Source organism: Oscarella lobularis, chromosome 2 (genome assembly GCF_947507565.1).
Source record: "Oscarella lobularis chromosome 2, ooOscLobu1.1, whole genome shotgun sequence".
In the NCBI taxonomy this organism is placed as follows: Eukaryota; Metazoa; Porifera; class Homoscleromorpha; order Homosclerophorida; family Oscarellidae; genus Oscarella; species Oscarella lobularis.
In genome coordinates, this window is record NC_089176.1 from 1,340,038 (window position 1) to 1,355,194 (window position 15,157).

Sequence of the window (15,157 nt, forward strand, 5' to 3'; positions counted from 1 at the left end):
GGTACAATTCGTTTTCTATTCCCCGGTGGGAACAGGTAGTTCTTAAGCACGGTACGGTTTGGTCCACGGTATCAGCCCTATCCCTTTCCCAGTGAAATGTCACGGTGCGATGCGGTGGGTTTGCATTCCCCGGTGGGAACTGGCAGCTCTTCAGCACTGATCGGTAAGCGGCCCAATTCCTTTCCCCTGTCTATTCTCGTAGTTTTTTGGGCATGCGACGCTCATTACTGCTGATGGCTGACAAAGAAGATTCTTCTGCAGGTTTCAAATTATTAAGTGACAGTAGTTTCATGTAATTAAACTATCAAATATTTCCTTCATTTTTGCTGTCGTAGAGAGTGAAGAGGCTACACCGAAGCAACGACCTCAGAGGGCCTTAGCTCCGTACCCAGGGTCGGTCTCCTTTACGGGGAACAAAGACCAGAGCCTGGGCACGGGGCTAAGAAGAAGCTCGGCGGCGCGGACAAAGAAGACAAAGAATTTCGTGCAGCAGTCATCATCAGGCAATCATAAAATCATGAAGTCCTAAAATAATTAATTTATTTAACTGCTATAGAGAAGTTTGAGTGGGCGGCTACAGCAAGAAGAAGACGACGAATGATTTCTGTGCAGCGGTCATCAGGCAATTATAAAAATGTCTACCCGCGTTAATAATTCTTTAATTAAATTCTGCATACAGTGTGGTTCTTGAGTCCACTGATGGGCCACCACTGTTGCACAGCAAGCCCCGGTTAGCACTTGAGTAATTAAATATTACGACTCTTCCATGCTGTTCTTTCCCTAGATAAAGTGTTTGCGTGTGACAGAGCCCGTCCTGGCAAGAAGCGCTCCTCATGGCACTCTCATGTTTGAGCAAGCCAGGCCTTTGGGTAGGCATAGCAGAATAAATGGAGTACAAGGCCAAAGTTAAGGCCAAAAAGATGTCCAAGCAATAAAGTAAATATTTATCCTTTGGCTACCCTGTACATGTACCTTTATTGCCTATAGAATTGACATTCAAGAAAGAGCAATGGCTAGTTATGGCCATTGTCATTGCTCTTTGAAGATACGGAGTAATTAATTGTTTATATATTTATATTTTATCTTTGACTAGCCGAATGTGTTTTTGTACATAGGACGTCGTTTCAGTCCCGCTGCAAATGGGACGGCAATGGTGGGAAGCCTTTTTCTTCGTGTCACGTCAAAATATTCCGTCATTTGCCAAGTAAGAAGAATAAGCCATTTTCTCACACTTATCAAATAATATTATTGTAGTTGCCCATGCCCCACTGCGGCCCACGGATCGTCGTTCAAGGGATGGACAAGAAAATCACGGAGATGGCTGCAACGCCGTCTCTCTTGATTTTGCAAGTACCTGTTATTGGATGAGCATTGACATATATACTATATGACGGCGTTTTTCGTGTTAGAAAGTCACGAAAGAAAGGAAATCGACGGCATCTTAAAAATTTCAGGTGCGATATTTTTATATTTATAAGTTTTAGAGTAAGGGCCAATAAGCTAACATTAATAATTTAATTAATTAATTAAAGGGAGATAAAGCTAGGTAGATAGGAAGCTAGGGAACACTAGGATAGGATAGATAGGTAGAAAGGCAGTTAGGCAGAGGAAAGAGAAGCTAGAGTCCACGGGGAAAATAACTACAATAAATTATATACATAATTTTAAATTGGCCCTACGTTACTATAAACGCTACTATGACTTCACCTTACGTTACTCTTTCTATAATGATTTTTTGTTTTTTGGGATTTTCAATCATCAAAAACCGGCGAGCCGGAAGTTGGAAGGAGAGGGGCGGCAGCGACGGCAACCACAACAACGACAGAGGGGGGCAGTGGCGTTGGCAATGACGGCAGCTTGGCATTGGCTAATTATCTTGGTAAGAGAGCCTTGGATAGTATGTAGAGCAAGATGTTAATTAATAGCACTTCTTTTAGAGCAAACGTCAGTGGACAGACTAAGACGTAACACGTCCATTTATTTATTTATTATTTTACGGTAAATTGAAATTTTATTTTGTTAATTAATCTTTTGCGTTTGTATTATTTTTTGTACTATTTTCTTTGTTCCGGATTTCTTTTTGTTTTCCTTCTTTGAACAGCCTCTATAAAACACAGTTCTTTAGAGTCCTTGTAGGACTGCGAGGGCGTGTGGTTTGTGCGCTGATACTCACTGTAGCAAACCAACCTTGCCTTGCTAGGAGTGAACAGGAATCTGAGAGAAATCCGGGGCTAAAATCCGTACGGTAGGCTGGTAGAGCTCCTCCTCATGGCGGAGTCTCTTTCCCGTGGAGCCATCCAGGCGAGTAGCTCAACTCGGCCCTTGCAGGCTAGGCTATCTTTCGTTCTGCAGAATGTAATTGAAGGTCGAACGCCGCAATCACCCGTCTTACAGATCCTCGTAGGATAAATCCAGCACAGGCATTTCCGTCCTTCAGTCTATCTATTCTAGAACATGAAGAAGGCCCAGTCGACGACGCAGGAAAGCGCTGATCAAAAGGATCGCTACAGGTGAGCGAACACCTTCCTCCGCCATTTTGAATAGACCTAGACGCGCCTCCGTTACCAGGCTACTCGTTTCTGACGGCGAAACGACGCTGAACGGTGAGAAGAGTTCGGTTCCGGTTCCAATTCGACGGACGCTGCTTCTTCGTTACAGCTATAATGGCCACTCAGCTCAACCATCTCGTTTCGAGCAACGAACTCGAACGCTTCGCCGTCTTTCGTCTCAAAAAATACGTTTCTAACGAAGTGAACGGTCGAAAGTGAGTTTAGAGTAAAAATCGTTATTTATTTATTTATTTATTTATTTATTTATTAACTTTGTTGCTTAGGCTTCTTGTCATTCTTGAGGCTGACGTCATTCAGAAAGGGTCGGTTGTGAATCGGTGTTTGGGCAACCCTGCATCTGGCAACGAGACGGTTGCTAAGCCACCAGCACCAAGTAACCCAGGTGTGCACGATCTCGAATAGAAGTTTTCTTTGCAACGGTTGATTTTAGGGTCAAGTAGGCCAACAGCTTCACTTCCCAAGCCTCTCACGCCATTTTCTGGTGAGACATTATACTCACGGTTGAGTAGAAATCACTGTTTTGATTTAGGTTCTAAGGCAGGGAGTAGTTTCACGACGTCATTGTTAGTTTCTTCTTTGGATTTTTGTGTTGAGTCTCACTTAGCACTTCTTTCTCTAGACCTTCTCGCTCGCCCAAATTGGGCGACCATTCGCCGCGAATTTTTCCCATCAAGAATCTCAATCCGTATCAAACGAAGTGGACAATTCGAGCTCGAGTCACAAACATATCGCCGCTGAAAACGTGGAGCAATTCTCGTGGCGACGGGCAGCTCTTTTCAGTTGATCTCGTCGATGAGTCGGTAAGCAGACGACGTGAAACCTAAAAAGGAAAAGGACGTTCAGAACATACTGTACCCCATAGAATCTAACATACACTAACAGCATTGTGTCGATTTTTTAATTTTTTTTGAAAGGTTGTGACACGCGTTTTCTGCACTTTTAATAGTCCGAGTCCTTAATTATTCTGTACTCTTCAGATAATACGCGTTTTATCTCATTCTAGGATGAAATTCGAGGAACTGCTTTCAATGATGAAGCCAGAAAATTCTATCCTCTTATCCGAAAGGGCCAGGTGCGGTGGAGTCGCTTCAATAATTGCTAATCGGTTATTGCCCTTCTTAGATGTACTACATTTCTCGCTGTCAGCTGCGACCAGCCAACAAAAAGTACACTTCTATTAAGAACGACTACGAGCTCTACTTTTCTCCAGAAACGACCGTTGAACCTGTACACTATATATATCGTCTCTAAATTTTTTTGAGCTTCTTGACTTTGCAGTGCTCTGATTTTGCTGGAAACGTTCCCGAAGTGCGTTACGACTTCGTGGAGATCAAGAAGATCGAAGACGTGCCCAAAGACAGCATGATCGGTGCGTTTCTTTTTTTTGTATGCCAACTGCTCTCCCAATAACTTTTGATCAAAGACGTGCTTGGTATTTTGACGTCCATCGGAGAATCCGTTCAAATCACGGCTCGATCTAGCGGACGCCAGGTGAGCAACAAAAACAATTCAGTGACTTGAGCTGTTGATTTGCTCGTGAAGGTGACAAAAAGAGATATGGTTCTGATGGACAAAACCGGTGCCGTGACAACAACGATCTGGGGCGAAGATGTAAGGGAGAACGTAGTGCAGTACCGCAGAACCTTCCGTAGACGACTCTCTAATTCATTTTTAGGCTGCTTCCTTTGACGGAGAAAGCGACTCGGTTGTTGCCATTAAGGGAGCCAGAGTGTCTGACTTTGGCGGTAAGAAAAATCCGTATAGACGTTGGTCACGCTCTATTCTACTTACGAACATTAATTAAGGTCGTTGTCTGTCGATTTCATCTGCCGGATCGATGACTGTGGACCCTTCTGTTTCAGAAGCTACGTCACTGAAGCAGTGGTACGTTCATGCAACTGTTGTTTTGTCTTCTCACAACTTTTCTTTTATAGGTACAAAGACCGAGGCCAAGCTGCTCCAATGAAGTCTATATCTAGTGGTCTACAAGAGCGTGAGTTTCTTTCTTTTGTTGCAGGTGTTTGCATTTGGTGTGTTGGTGTTCTCTTGCAGCTCGTAGCTCCGAGTTCAAAATTCTTTCACAGATCAAAAGCGAAGGTTTAGGTCAAACTGACAAGGTAGGACTGAAAGCAAGCTCCGTCTTGCGCGCGGCTTTTATTAACGTCTGTCTCTTAGCCTGACTACTTTTCAGTCAAAGCGATGGTCGTTTTTTATAGGAAGGACAACTGCCTGTACAAGGTATGCCTCAACAGACGTCGGCTCTCCAAGCGTGTATTTAGTCCGAATATTATTTATTTAATTAATTAATTAATGTTAAAAATAATTATTACATGTTGATTTTTTACGTATCCAGTCTTGTCCTTTGCCTGATCAACACTACAAGGTTGTCGAAGCGGGTGGAGGTGCATATCAATGCGAGAGGCTCGATCGAACCTTTGATTCGTTCAAGTGGCGTTTCATATTGCAGGCAAGTGCTACGTAGCTTGGCTCTGTGACGTGTGTTTTGTGTAACGATTGCGCTTTGTTCAGCTGCACATCGCTGACTTCAGTGGGGAGCAGTGGATCTCCTGTTTCAACGAGACGAGCGAGACGTTGCTTGGAATATCATCAGAGAAGCTTGGAAATTTGAAAGAGACAGTATGCACAAACAGCTCGCTTACTCTGATTGCATAAATTTCTCTTGTCTAAAGAATGAAATAGCCTTTGATCAGGTCTTCACTGATGCAGTTTTCAAGGTCTACAACTTCCGTCTTCGTGTCAAATTGGAAACGTACAACGTAGGTTTTTTCACTGGACGGGTTTTGTTCTCTCTTTTTTTTGTCAAACTCTTTCTCTAGGATGAGCAACGTATCAAGTGCGTTTGCTTTGGAGTATCTCCACTGAATTTCCAGCAGGAAGCCGTGGCTCTGATGGACGGAATCAAACGATTGGAAGCAATCTGAGAGAAAACAGAGTTAAAGTAAGTGAAAAGTTCAGTTTTATTTTACCTAAACGGAGTTGCTTTTACTTGTGCACCTGTTATAGTTCAAAGTTTCTCTTGTTTTCTGATTAATTAAGCGAGTCGTACACAGTCGTACACAGCAGTTTTTTCTTAATTAGCGTACTCGTCGTAGACGATGCACATAACCAAAATCACCCTGAAGAGTCGTGACGTCACGAGACGCCTCCGGGGGGTGCTCTCTTACGGGAGATCGTCGTAACCGTCCATGACAGCGCCACTGAGCGTTTTCTTGGTGACGTGCGGCAGCAGAGGCGACCGATTGCTATTTCGGTATCCGCACCAGTCGCCAATCGACGCTCCTCAGCGCGCGAAAGGTCAGCCCATCATCCGAGGTCGCACCACGTCCTCGAAGTTGTTTGCCTTCGCGCCTAGCTCTCAATCGAAATCCGTACGCCTTGCGAGATCCCGATGACGGGTGGGTTCACGGGTTCACTCCGCCATCGTCGTTCTAGCACTGAAAAACGATCGTTGTTTGTACCGCAGCTCCGAGTCGATTCGTAGTCCGGGCGTGGAATTGTCCGAGTGAGTTCGCACTTCTTCCCTTCATCTAGTTGTTGAGTGGTCCGTGCGTTTGTTTTCAGATATCCTGGGGATGTTCTCGCCGGTCTTTTGACTCCCAAAGTTCCCATGTGCGATCAGAAATTTCAACTCACCGTGGATAAGGTGACGTTTGTCGGTCATCCTTCTTTCTCCGCTGGAACAGCGCAGGTCTTGGAGAGATTGCACGCGGGACCATAAAAATCAATTATAGATATTTGGCAGGGTCTGTTATCTTCAAAGTCGAATTTCCAATTTAATATCGTCTTTGCTCTGCCTGTGAGTGAAACGACACGATGGTTCCATGGAGTGTATGCACCTTTTCATTTAGGCTGATGCATCCAATTGCATAATTCTCGCCTATCATGATTTTGTGAAACGGATATCGATTGCTTTCTCTCGTGAAGAACGACGGTAGAGAGAGCGCCTGAACGGATTTATTCTAAACAAATGTATTTATTTGTCGCTTTAGATGTGGTTTCATGAGCAGCCAAACGGCAATGATGTTTGCCGTGCAAGACGAAGTGTCCGCCAAATTGCACAATGCCCAACTTGGGCAAGACATCAAAGGTATAATAACCCCAAACTCCGAACAAAAAAACTCTTCCTATACACTGTATTCTCGTTTTTTTAGGTACGGCTCCATTGGAGGATTCCACTACGTTCTCTTTGATACTGGACCGATGTGCTTTGGCTCAGACGTTGCAAAGAGCGTTCACTGGGTTTGCATTGTTTGCTGCTATGCATTATGATACCGAATCACGGACTTATACTTTGATATGTGCACTGTAGACTCTCAACTGAGAAGAAAGTGAAATTGCTTATCAATGATTGGATTAACATTAGTTTCATATTACCGGAGCCGGCTCTCAGCGTTTACAAAAACCAAATGACAGTGAGTCTGTGCATGCAGTGTAGATTACAATGACGTGCTCTTTCAAGAACCTCTCCCTCAACGAGTGGATGAACGGGTGCAATATAAGGTGTGTTTTCTAGAACGCTGTCTCGCACTTAATTTATTCGCGAGTCGGGTTTGCTTACCCAAGGCCTTACCATGCGGTGTTGCTGACGCAGACTATTGAAGAGGCGAGCTCCTCTCTCCCGTACGAAGCTTCTCAATGCCTGAAGAGACTGATTCAGATCAGTTCTCCTCTCAAAAGGTAAATAAGCGAGACGAAGTCGTTGGAAATACTAGAAGGTCTTTCTATAGTTTACAGACTCTTTCTCAGGATGCTGATCTTCCTTTATGTCAGGTAAACGAGGGAGAGAAGTCGTGCAATAAATTTGATCTGTAATGAATGGACTGTCAGGTCTTTGAATTGGTTGCTCATCTTGTCTATTGGCAGAAGGCCATCACGGTGTATCCTCTTTGTGAAAGCAACGTTTACGTCTTGTCTCCTTTGGCAGATACGACAAGGTAGGCGTTCACAGTCATAACTACCTAAATTTAATTCTTTTTGTGTTTGTGTAGATTTTCTCATCTCGTAGAAGAGTTTGTACTGACGTTTGAAAGCATGTATCTTCCCGTTTGGCTATCGAAGTTTTCCCTTCCCACTCCTCTTGGAGAACACCAGCAGCTTTTAGGAGACGACGAAACGCAAGTGAGTAATCTGTCTACAATTCTCTCAGCAGGAGTGCTTGTTGACGTGATGTGCCTCTTTTAGAACGAAAAACTGGTTCAGATCGTTGCCTGGATGCTAAAACGGCGTCTTTTGATTCAGGTCTGGGTCTACTAAAGTCGTAATCCTATTTTGAAGATTGCCATCCTATTCTCTAGTTACACACGTATGTTCATCTGGTTCCAGTCACGGAATCTGACTTGGGCAGTCGTCCCGTCTTCGAAATTGGCGGCGAGAGTGTGGAGCACAGCACTAGTACTAGTATCAGCAAAGCGAGGAGTCCCTCTCCAGAAGCCAATGAAAGGAAGGGAACGAGAGGGAGCGTGTCCGAGTGGAGCGAGCTGAGCAGTATCCAAGAAGATGAGGAAGAGAATGGAGACGAAACTCGGCACTTGCTTTCTCACTTGTCTCCTAGCCTAAGAGAGAAAGTTCTTCAAGTGCAATCCGCTAGTGATGAAGACGACCTGCGGCTATTTGCCAAGTATTGCGTTATTGCTACCCACTGTTGTTTGATGTATTGTTGGTTTTTAGATTGTGCCGCTATTTCGACGGTAAGCATCACTTGGAAGAGATTATGTACTACGAGAACATCACGCGGTCACAGCTGCTGACCATTTTAGACAAGTTCGGCGAAATAGTCATCACGTGCACTCACTCAGAGGTCGAAGTCTAGCACGAGGTAATGTTCATTCATATGTCGCGAGGGGGAGAAGGCGGCGGCGCAGTCAGCTCTCTTACTCGCAATGTGCCTGGCCCAAACATATTGGGAGTACAAATTCCACGCAAAGTCGTTTAGGCACCTGTACTAAAAAAATAGATGACTTTATTTCTAGCAAAACAGCGTACCCCTAATTGCTTTTGCAAAGCTGAACTTGTAAAAAATGCTTAGCTAGAAATATGTCCCTCTAAATAGCCCGCCAAAGCGCCGAGAGCTGGCGAAGCGCCAGTTAAAACAATCATTGCTATTCTACTCGCAGGAAATTTGTACAGGATATAAAATCCGGGATTGGTTTTTCTTGAGTGATTGACCCAATGGCAGAAAGTGTTAATTTCGTCTCTTCGCTGAAATGCGCAGTTCGCCCGAGTTTGATCTTCAGGACTCAGGTCATTAACGCATTCGCAAAGATCCTTGAACCTACTGCTAACCCTGCTCAAACGCCAGAGCACAAACATAAAATACCACACAATACTAGCACCAGTTGTGATAAGAAGACCAATTTTCAATGACCAGCACCCTTTCACCTTATAGACGACTTGAAACGAAAGATACGATGCAACGATAACCCACAGCGACAGTGCGACGATGTACCACGTCAGTACCGGTTTGAAAAAGTTGGCTGATTTTTTTATTCGTGAAATTATGCCTTGAAACGTTCCATTTATCTCCACGTGTGTATTGTCTAGACTACCTTGCACTTTCCACCGACCTATGATCTCCTGAAAATGGTCGAGTTCAGCAATGTGAATGTCGCTTATGAATAGAATTATAATTAGAGGTGGAAGAGACGTCCAATTGAGAATTCCTTTTGCTACAGACATGGCGATTACCGTCTTGTTTGTATAGCCGTATGTTAGATTCATCAGTTTGCTGTGGGGACAATCGTTGCGATAGCCAAACTCTATTACAAGATCTGTTGCACCTGGAAGTGCACCAACAAGAAGTCCGGCCAAAATGTAAACGTTTGCTCTCTTCACAGCGTCTATCCATGAACGACTTGAACGCTGAATGACGGGCTCCAGGAATTTATCCATAATTCGGTTGATTTTTTTCAAAGAAAAAAGGAACATGGTAGCCAATCCATAAATAATGCAGCAGTACACTCCCGGTATAAGATAATAGGATAAGACATACCAGTGTTTTGAGAAAATGTTTCCCCCAGCCGGGTCGTCATTGAACGGATCAAAGAAAACGAAAAAGGCGTAGACGCCAAAAATCAAAACAACAGCAAGCATTTTGAAAGTCTGGCAGGCAATTGATGTACATGATTCGTAGCCAAAGCCCTCCTGCAGTTTCAACGGATAGACCAAATAGAGAAACATTCGAAGAACTTTGTAGAGTAGAAGCGTGTCTTGAATGGTACCTTTTTCAATTGGGACCTGAGTCACCTCTTGGACTTCTATTAGCAAGGAGTTCTCAGCGTCGTGGTTCTCAGCGTCGTGGTTCTCAGTGTCGTCGTCGTCAGCGTTGCTGTTCAGTTCTTCCGGATCCATGTTCGAGATTGGAGTGGTTTGCGGAGTGAAAACGCTGAGGTTGGCATGTAACTTGATCACTGTGATGTAGCCAAAATAGGGATTGCCGAAGTAATGGCCGACGGTACAATCTCGATGAAGAGTATGAACCTCTTCTACCTTTTCACCGTCTACAGCGCGTTCTTCATAGTAAAGCAACTCACGTATGTAGACTTGCATGCTAAGAAGCTCTTCAAAAATAGGTTGTATTCTAAGTAACGCAACCATAGCCCTCTGAGCAAATTTGTGCAGCAAATCGACCGTGCTTTCGGTGGCAATTGTCACGTCCACATAATGGTCGAGATAAGATACACGAAAAGTGCGATAGGGCGAATTTTCGATTGATGAGCTGCGAAGCCTGAGCAAATTGAATATTTCCTTTATTTGATGATCTGAAGGAGCGAATTTCACCGGTGTTCCGTACTGTAAATTATCTGTGCCCGTTGGATCCAAATGCGGTTCTATTAGTGCAGCAACTTCAGGCGACTCGGAGCCACTGCTGCCTGGAGTCAAAGCCTCCCAACTGCCGCTGGAGTCATCCATATTGCTACCGAGTTACCGTGGCTCGCCCCGTGGCTCACGAGATGCTTATCCGGGACTCCCTTATTTCCCCCCTGGTACCAGGGATACTTAGCCTCTGAAGCCCAGACCCTCTCCGCAAGTAGCGCGCGCGGGGAGGGTCTGGGTTTCAGAGGCTACAGGGATACTAGACAATAGTTGTCTAGTATCCCTGCTGGTACTTTCCAACACAGACACCGCGCACAGACTACGGACAGATGATGCTACAGCTTCTGAGTCGGTAAAAGTCGTCTTTAGAGAGTTTAGCCGCTCTGTGGCCAGTCATGTGCTTGATTTCGTTCAATAAATCGATCTGAACGCTTCCTCCTCTCTGGTTCATCTCACGATCGACCGCAGCGTTAGCGCAAAGCCACTCGGTAGCTCGCAATGAAACTTTTGCCTCTTCTCGTGCTGGCTATCGCCTGTGCTTCTGCGTCGACGCAACCGTCGTGCGAGCGTAAAATGTAGCCAAGGTGGAGTAGAAGTCGATCAAAACGCATACAAAAAGCAACTGCTACGTGACTGCTTTCTAGGACCGCTCAAGCCAAAAGAAGTCGGTCGCTCTCGAAGGTACGTTGCCTTGGTATCTAGAGAGGTACAGTAACTATTGCCATGTCGTTTTGCGCCCAAGACTCCTTCAAAAACATCGAAGAAACGTGCTCAATAATAAACAGTGGTACTCAAACCTATTTTTCACTGCAAATCAGCATTGACAATGAATCATCCCAAATAGGACGGCTTCGTAACCATCGAGCCGTCGTTCAATACTGCATGGACAAAATATGGCGACGTTTCGGCTTGTCCAAAGACAAGCCGGCTCCTTCCTGCTTAGCTCTACGCCAATTCAGTGGCAAATATTGGATCAAACCTTCCACATCGCCTTCGCCATTCAAAGTAAACTGCATTTCATTCATAAGCGGATGCTTACGTTAATTTGCTTACGTTTGCGTGCAGACGTACTGCAGAGTTGGGGGATGGACTCTGATTATGAAGATCGACGGTGCTAAACAGACGTTTTCTTACAATAGTTCCTACTGGACATCAAAAACGACTTTCAACGAAGATTTCATCGAGTTCGATGGCAACGAAACTAAATTGGCCTCGTTTTGGTCTCTTCCTTTTGAAGAACTTCTGCTTGGCATGAAAACCGGCAGCACTCTTCGCTGGATTACGGTTCAGAAAAAAGCCATATCTCTACGGAGTATTATTCTTGGTAACACTTTTCAGTCCACTGAAATCGGTTGTGAAGTGTGGAAAAGTCTTGTTCCCGATTCATCACTTCAGCGCTACTGTAACAAGGTGATTAATTATATGTGACGCGACGCCATTAGTGGGACCCTTACTAGGCTTAGGGCCCAGTAATAGTAGCGTCGTGGTATGAGCTATTTTAATCATATTGATGCACTGTAGGAGGGATTCAATGTCCAGTTTGGTAATGATGATAGAGTTCGAATCGGAATCAGTTCTAATGATCAAAATGACTGCAATAGCAACGACTCTTGGTTAGGCTTTGGTGGCTTTTCCAGAAATGCACCATGCGGCCTTCCTGATTCCAGTGACCTTATTACCTGTGGAAATTCGGCCGGCTGTTCTCCTGATAACGGAGACAAAATCATAGCTTCGATAGGATATATCTTTGCACGTTGATCAATTAGGTCAACAGACGTTTTTGTTGTCATATGCGGAGTCTAACCTGATGCTACTGATGACACCATAGAATATGCAGCGGTTTAGCTCAGATTTACAGAGAATCAGCTTCACTGCGAAGGCAATCAATTTTTGATGTCTTTAGTAGCGCATTTTATTCGTATCACGTGCTGCACAACTTCCGGGAAGATAGTCCGGGCGTTTCACGAAAACAGACCGACAAGTGGAACGTCGCCGTCGTCGTTCTCAGCAGTACACGACAACTTTAGTTTGGTTCTAAACTAAGCCGGACAAACGACGAGACAACGATTGCTGGCTCATCAATAGAGTTGCTCATCTCAAGGTGAGAGTTGCCACGACTACTGTACTACCGTAGCAGTCTGCGAATAGTGCAGTTAGCTTGAGTTAGGCGATTAGTAAAAGGATACTGGCTCCTTTTATCGACTGATCAATACTTTGAAGGATACGAAAAAAGCAAAAAAAGCACATAAAGCACGCCAGCACATGAACATGTTGTATGTAAGTGCTCACTACAGTACCATCGCTACTGTCGACGAAATTGAAGTTGATTGGGAATCACGGATTGTCAATAGTTCCTCCTATGGCAAAAAATGAAATCAGGCCCTTCAATTAATTGGGAGAGATGCACCGCAGCTTTTTGTACTCACGTGGACAGGCGCGGTACAGACCGTCTGGTATGAGTGAAAGACTAGCGGGGGACCCAGGTCGGTGCAAGGCGAGAGCAATGAACGTCAGCACAAAGCGATTGCACTTGGTCACGGTATCGTTGATGTTGAGACAGTGAACCCGACGGCGACGGAGAGAATCGCCGAATACGCTAAACGACTTATACCCGTCTTTGACGCTACCGATTTCGTCCAAGTGACTCGGCGGATCAGGCAGGCAGCGAGCTCGAACGTGAAGACTGTAGTGTAGACCGAGCCCCTCTCCTTCGACAATGAATCGAATGTGCTTATTAGTAGTCGACTTTTGTATGGGCCCGATTTCCAAGTTGCTACGAGTGAGCCGAATGTTTCCCGGAAGATTGAGAGTCGCTTTTGTCACACTGTGTGGTAGTCCGGCATAACATGCGACTGGACGGACTGGTCCTCGGGGCCCGACTAGTCCTTGTTCACCACGACGACTCCGAGAACCCTTGTGACTAGCTCTTGTTGCCGCTTCTTCTAGAGTCGGTATAGTCGTTCGTTCAGGCGCCGGTTTGCCTGACAGGCCCTTATCACATGATGACTTTGGATGAGTGATTTCCTTCACCCATCGCGGACCCGTACTCGTGCGGGTGACAAAGACGCAATTAGTTCGTCCGTCGCAATCTGTTTTGAAAACTCGCGTGCCTATATAGTGAGTAGGAAGGACATCCGGATTGCATGGTTAGTTGCGTAAGAACGACACAAGAATCTCTTACTCGGACTAGGCTCGCAGACGGCCGTACTCCACACGCCTGTACAGCATGTCATGATGGGATATTTGGGTGTTAGATAGCCTGGGTTGCATTCAAAGCCAGAATGGAAATAGACCACTCTCCCATTGGCCACACGAGGAGGTGTACGGCACGTAGGCAGACTGGGGGGGACCGGGAGGCCCACGAGGCCCAGGCAAACCCGATGACGCTGGTGTAGCGAATACGACGAACAGGAAGGTGTAGGCGAGCATCGCGTTCGAAGGGGGGTAGCGAATGTGCGCTGACGCCTCTCACGCTGTTTTAAGTAGGAAGTAGAACCGGACGAACATTACATCAGATCCCCCGCACTTCGCCTCGACCTAGCTGCACACTTTCGCTTTCTTTCTCTATAATAAACAAGTACCGGGATCAAATTATCACTTGAAATTAAATAGCTTGCATTTTGGCAGCTTCGCAAAGCGTCAATGACGACGAGTCAATTAAAAGATTCCAAGAACCGTGATTGTTGTACAGAAGACGTTGGGTAATAATTTGCCAACCATATCCTGGGTGAGGTCAGCTTGGTCAATCATTTTCTGAGAAAGACAATCTAGACCCCACACGCCTATAGCTGACAACAACCTCAGTACAGTATATATACTTCCATCTACTCTACTGCACTTTCGCTTTCTCAAAATGAACTTCATATTACTTAAATTCAACTCGACGAGTTTTATATTATCCTCAAACCTATTTTTCACTACAAATCAGCATTGACAATGAATCCCAAATAGGACGGCTTCGTAACCATCGAGCCGAAGACGTCGTTCAATACTGCATGGACAAAACATGGCGACGTTTCGGCTTGTCCAAAGACAAGCCGGCTCCTTCCTGCTTAGCTCTACGCCAATTCAGTGGCAAATATTGGATCAAACCTCCCACATCGCCTTCGCCATTCAAAGTAAACTGCATTTCATTCATAAGCGGGTGCTTACGCGTTAATTTGCTTACGTTTGCGTGCAGACGTACTGCAGGGTTGGGGGATGGACTCTGATTATGAAGATCGACGGTGCTAAACAGACGTTTTCTTACGATAGTTCCTACTGGACATCAAACACGACTTTCAACGACGATTTCATTGAGTTTGATGGCAATGAAACTAAATTGGCCTCGTTTTGGACTCTTCCTTTTGACGAACTTCTGCTTGGCATGAAAACCAATAGCACTCTTCGCTGGATTACGGTTCAGAAAACAGCCATGTCTCTACGGAGTATTATTCTTGGTAACACTTTTCAGTCCACTCAAGTCGGTCGTGAAGTGTGGAAAGGTCTTGTTCCCGATTCATCACTTCAGCCCAACTGTAACAAGGTGATTAATTTTATGTGAACGCAACGCCATTAGTGGGACACACAAGCGTCCTTAGGGCCCCAGTAATAGTAGCGTCGTGGTATGAGCTATTTTAATCATATTTGTACTGTAGGAGGGATTCAATGTCCAGTTTGGTAATGTCAAAGTTCGAATCGGAATCAGTTCTAATGATCAAAATGACTGCAAAAGCAACGACTCTTGGTTAGGCTTTGGTGGCTTTTCCAAAATT

At 45.0% G+C, this 15,157-nt stretch overlaps 4 protein-coding genes across 8 annotated transcripts; 3 read left to right on the top strand and 1 right to left on the bottom strand.

Annotated features, from left to right (window-relative positions):
- Window positions 1-2,162: 2,162 nt before the first annotated feature.
- LOC136200356 (replication protein A 70 kDa DNA-binding subunit-like) lies at window positions 2,163-5,646 on the top strand. Of its 2 annotated transcripts, none has more exons than XM_065990744.1 (23): window positions 2,163-2,301; window positions 2,353-2,400; window positions 2,452-2,510; window positions 2,569-2,603; window positions 2,659-2,764; window positions 2,834-2,952; window positions 3,001-3,051; window positions 3,100-3,133; window positions 3,190-3,370; window positions 3,574-3,642; window positions 3,693-3,797; window positions 3,849-3,939; window positions 3,994-4,061; window positions 4,113-4,181; window positions 4,246-4,315; window positions 4,376-4,454; window positions 4,505-4,563; window positions 4,623-4,687; window positions 4,746-4,808; window positions 4,924-5,037; window positions 5,100-5,207; window positions 5,261-5,347; window positions 5,408-5,646. In XM_065990744.1, the coding sequence occupies exons 1-23, from the start codon at window positions 2,269-2,271 to the stop codon at window positions 5,510-5,512; spliced, it is 1,818 nt and encodes a 605-aa protein (XP_065846816.1). In that variant the 5' UTR covers window positions 2,163-2,268; the 3' UTR covers window positions 5,513-5,646. The 2 variants fall into 2 exon arrangements, with proteins under 2 accessions (XP_065846816.1, XP_065846817.1); XM_065990745.1 differs by having other exon boundaries at window positions 2,834-2,943.
- Window positions 5,647-5,761: 115 nt separating this feature from the next.
- LOC136200386 (GATOR1 complex protein NPRL3-like) lies at window positions 5,762-8,723 on the top strand. The gene is made up of 17 exons (XM_065990770.1): window positions 5,762-5,885; window positions 5,944-5,986; window positions 6,055-6,093; window positions 6,153-6,279; window positions 6,334-6,387; window positions 6,440-6,522; window positions 6,581-6,678; window positions 6,743-6,830; window positions 6,901-7,003; window positions 7,051-7,091; window positions 7,155-7,268; window positions 7,319-7,361; window positions 7,419-7,525; window positions 7,580-7,709; window positions 7,773-7,829; window positions 7,886-8,208; window positions 8,259-8,723. Exons 1-17 carry the CDS (start codon window positions 5,777-5,779, stop codon window positions 8,398-8,400), a joined length of 1,701 nt encoding a protein of 566 aa, XP_065846842.1. The 5' UTR covers window positions 5,762-5,776; the 3' UTR covers window positions 8,401-8,723.
- Window positions 8,724-10,694: 1,971 nt separating this feature from the next.
- On the top strand, window positions 10,695-12,303 carry LOC136183704 (uncharacterized). 4 transcript variants are annotated; one of them, XM_065970437.1, is made up of 6 exons: window positions 10,695-10,987; window positions 11,048-11,084; window positions 11,146-11,190; window positions 11,248-11,408; window positions 11,469-11,813; window positions 11,925-12,301. In XM_065970437.1, the coding sequence occupies exons 4-6, from the start codon at window positions 11,286-11,288 to the stop codon at window positions 12,159-12,161; spliced, it is 705 nt and encodes a 234-aa protein (XP_065826509.1). In that variant the 5' UTR covers window positions 10,695-10,987; window positions 11,048-11,084; window positions 11,146-11,190; window positions 11,248-11,285; the 3' UTR covers window positions 12,162-12,301. The 4 variants fall into 4 exon arrangements, with proteins under 4 accessions (XP_065826509.1, XP_065826507.1, XP_065826508.1 ...); XM_065970435.1 differs by having other exon boundaries at window positions 11,048-11,190; window positions 11,925-12,303; XM_065970436.1 differs by having other exon boundaries at window positions 11,146-11,408.
- A 263-nt stretch (window positions 12,304-12,566) lies between these two features.
- Window positions 12,567-13,863, bottom strand: LOC136183705 (uncharacterized). Its single transcript, XM_065970438.1, has 3 exons — window positions 13,585-13,863; window positions 12,830-13,513; window positions 12,567-12,760 (listed from the first exon to the last, which is right to left on the bottom strand). Exons 1-3 carry the CDS (start codon window positions 13,634-13,636, stop codon window positions 12,738-12,740), a joined length of 759 nt encoding a protein of 252 aa, XP_065826510.1. The 5' UTR covers window positions 13,637-13,863; the 3' UTR covers window positions 12,567-12,737.
- Window positions 13,864-15,157: the final 1,294 nt, after the last annotated feature.

What these genes read in the sequence shown, in the direction of transcription:
- LOC136183704 (XM_065970434.1), top strand. Translation starts at nt 11,127, where the DNA reads ATGTCGTTTTGCGCCCAAGACTCCTTCAAAAACATCGAAGAAACGTGC. An exon ending in CATCGCCTTCGCCATTCAAA is followed by an intron (nt 11,409 to 11,468) that starts GTAAACTGCATT and finishes GTTTGCGTGCAG; the next exon opens with ACGTACTGCAGAGTTGGGGG. An exon ending in TTCAGCGCTACTGTAACAAG is followed by an intron (nt 11,814 to 11,924) that starts GTGATTAATTAT and finishes GATGCACTGTAG; the next exon opens with GAGGGATTCAATGTCCAGTT.
- LOC136200356 (XM_065990744.1), top strand. Translation starts at nt 2,269, where the DNA reads ATGGCGGAGTCTCTTTCCCGTGGAGCCATCCAG. An exon ending in GCCCAAAGACAGCATGATCG is followed by an intron (nt 3,940 to 3,993) that starts GTGCGTTTCTTT and finishes TTTTGATCAAAG; the next exon opens with ACGTGCTTGGTATTTTGACG. An exon ending in CTCGATCTAGCGGACGCCAG is followed by an intron (nt 4,062 to 4,112) that starts GTGAGCAACAAA and finishes TTGCTCGTGAAG; the next exon opens with GTGACAAAAAGAGATATGGT.
- LOC136183705 (XM_065970438.1), bottom strand. Translation starts at nt 13,636, where the DNA reads ATGACATGCTGTACAGGCGTGTGGAGTACGGCCGTCTGCGAGCCTAGT. An exon ending in CGTCTGCGAGCCTAGTCCGA is followed by an intron (nt 13,514 to 13,584) that starts GTAAGAGATTCT and finishes CTCACTATATAG; the next exon opens with GCACGCGAGTTTTCAAAACA. An exon ending in TCTGTACCGCGCCTGTCCAC is followed by an intron (nt 12,761 to 12,829) that starts GTGAGTACAAAA and finishes TTTTTGCCATAG; the next exon opens with GAGGAACTATTGACAATCCG.
- LOC136200386 (XM_065990770.1), top strand. Translation starts at nt 5,777, where the DNA reads ATGACAGCGCCACTGAGCGTTTTCTTGGTGACGTGCGGCAGCAGAGGC. An exon ending in TTCTCTCGTGAAGAACGACG is followed by an intron (nt 6,523 to 6,580) that starts GTAGAGAGAGCG and finishes TTGTCGCTTTAG; the next exon opens with ATGTGGTTTCATGAGCAGCC. An exon ending in AACGGCGTCTTTTGATTCAG is followed by an intron (nt 7,830 to 7,885) that starts GTCTGGGTCTAC and finishes CCTATTCTCTAG; the next exon opens with TTACACACGTATGTTCATCT.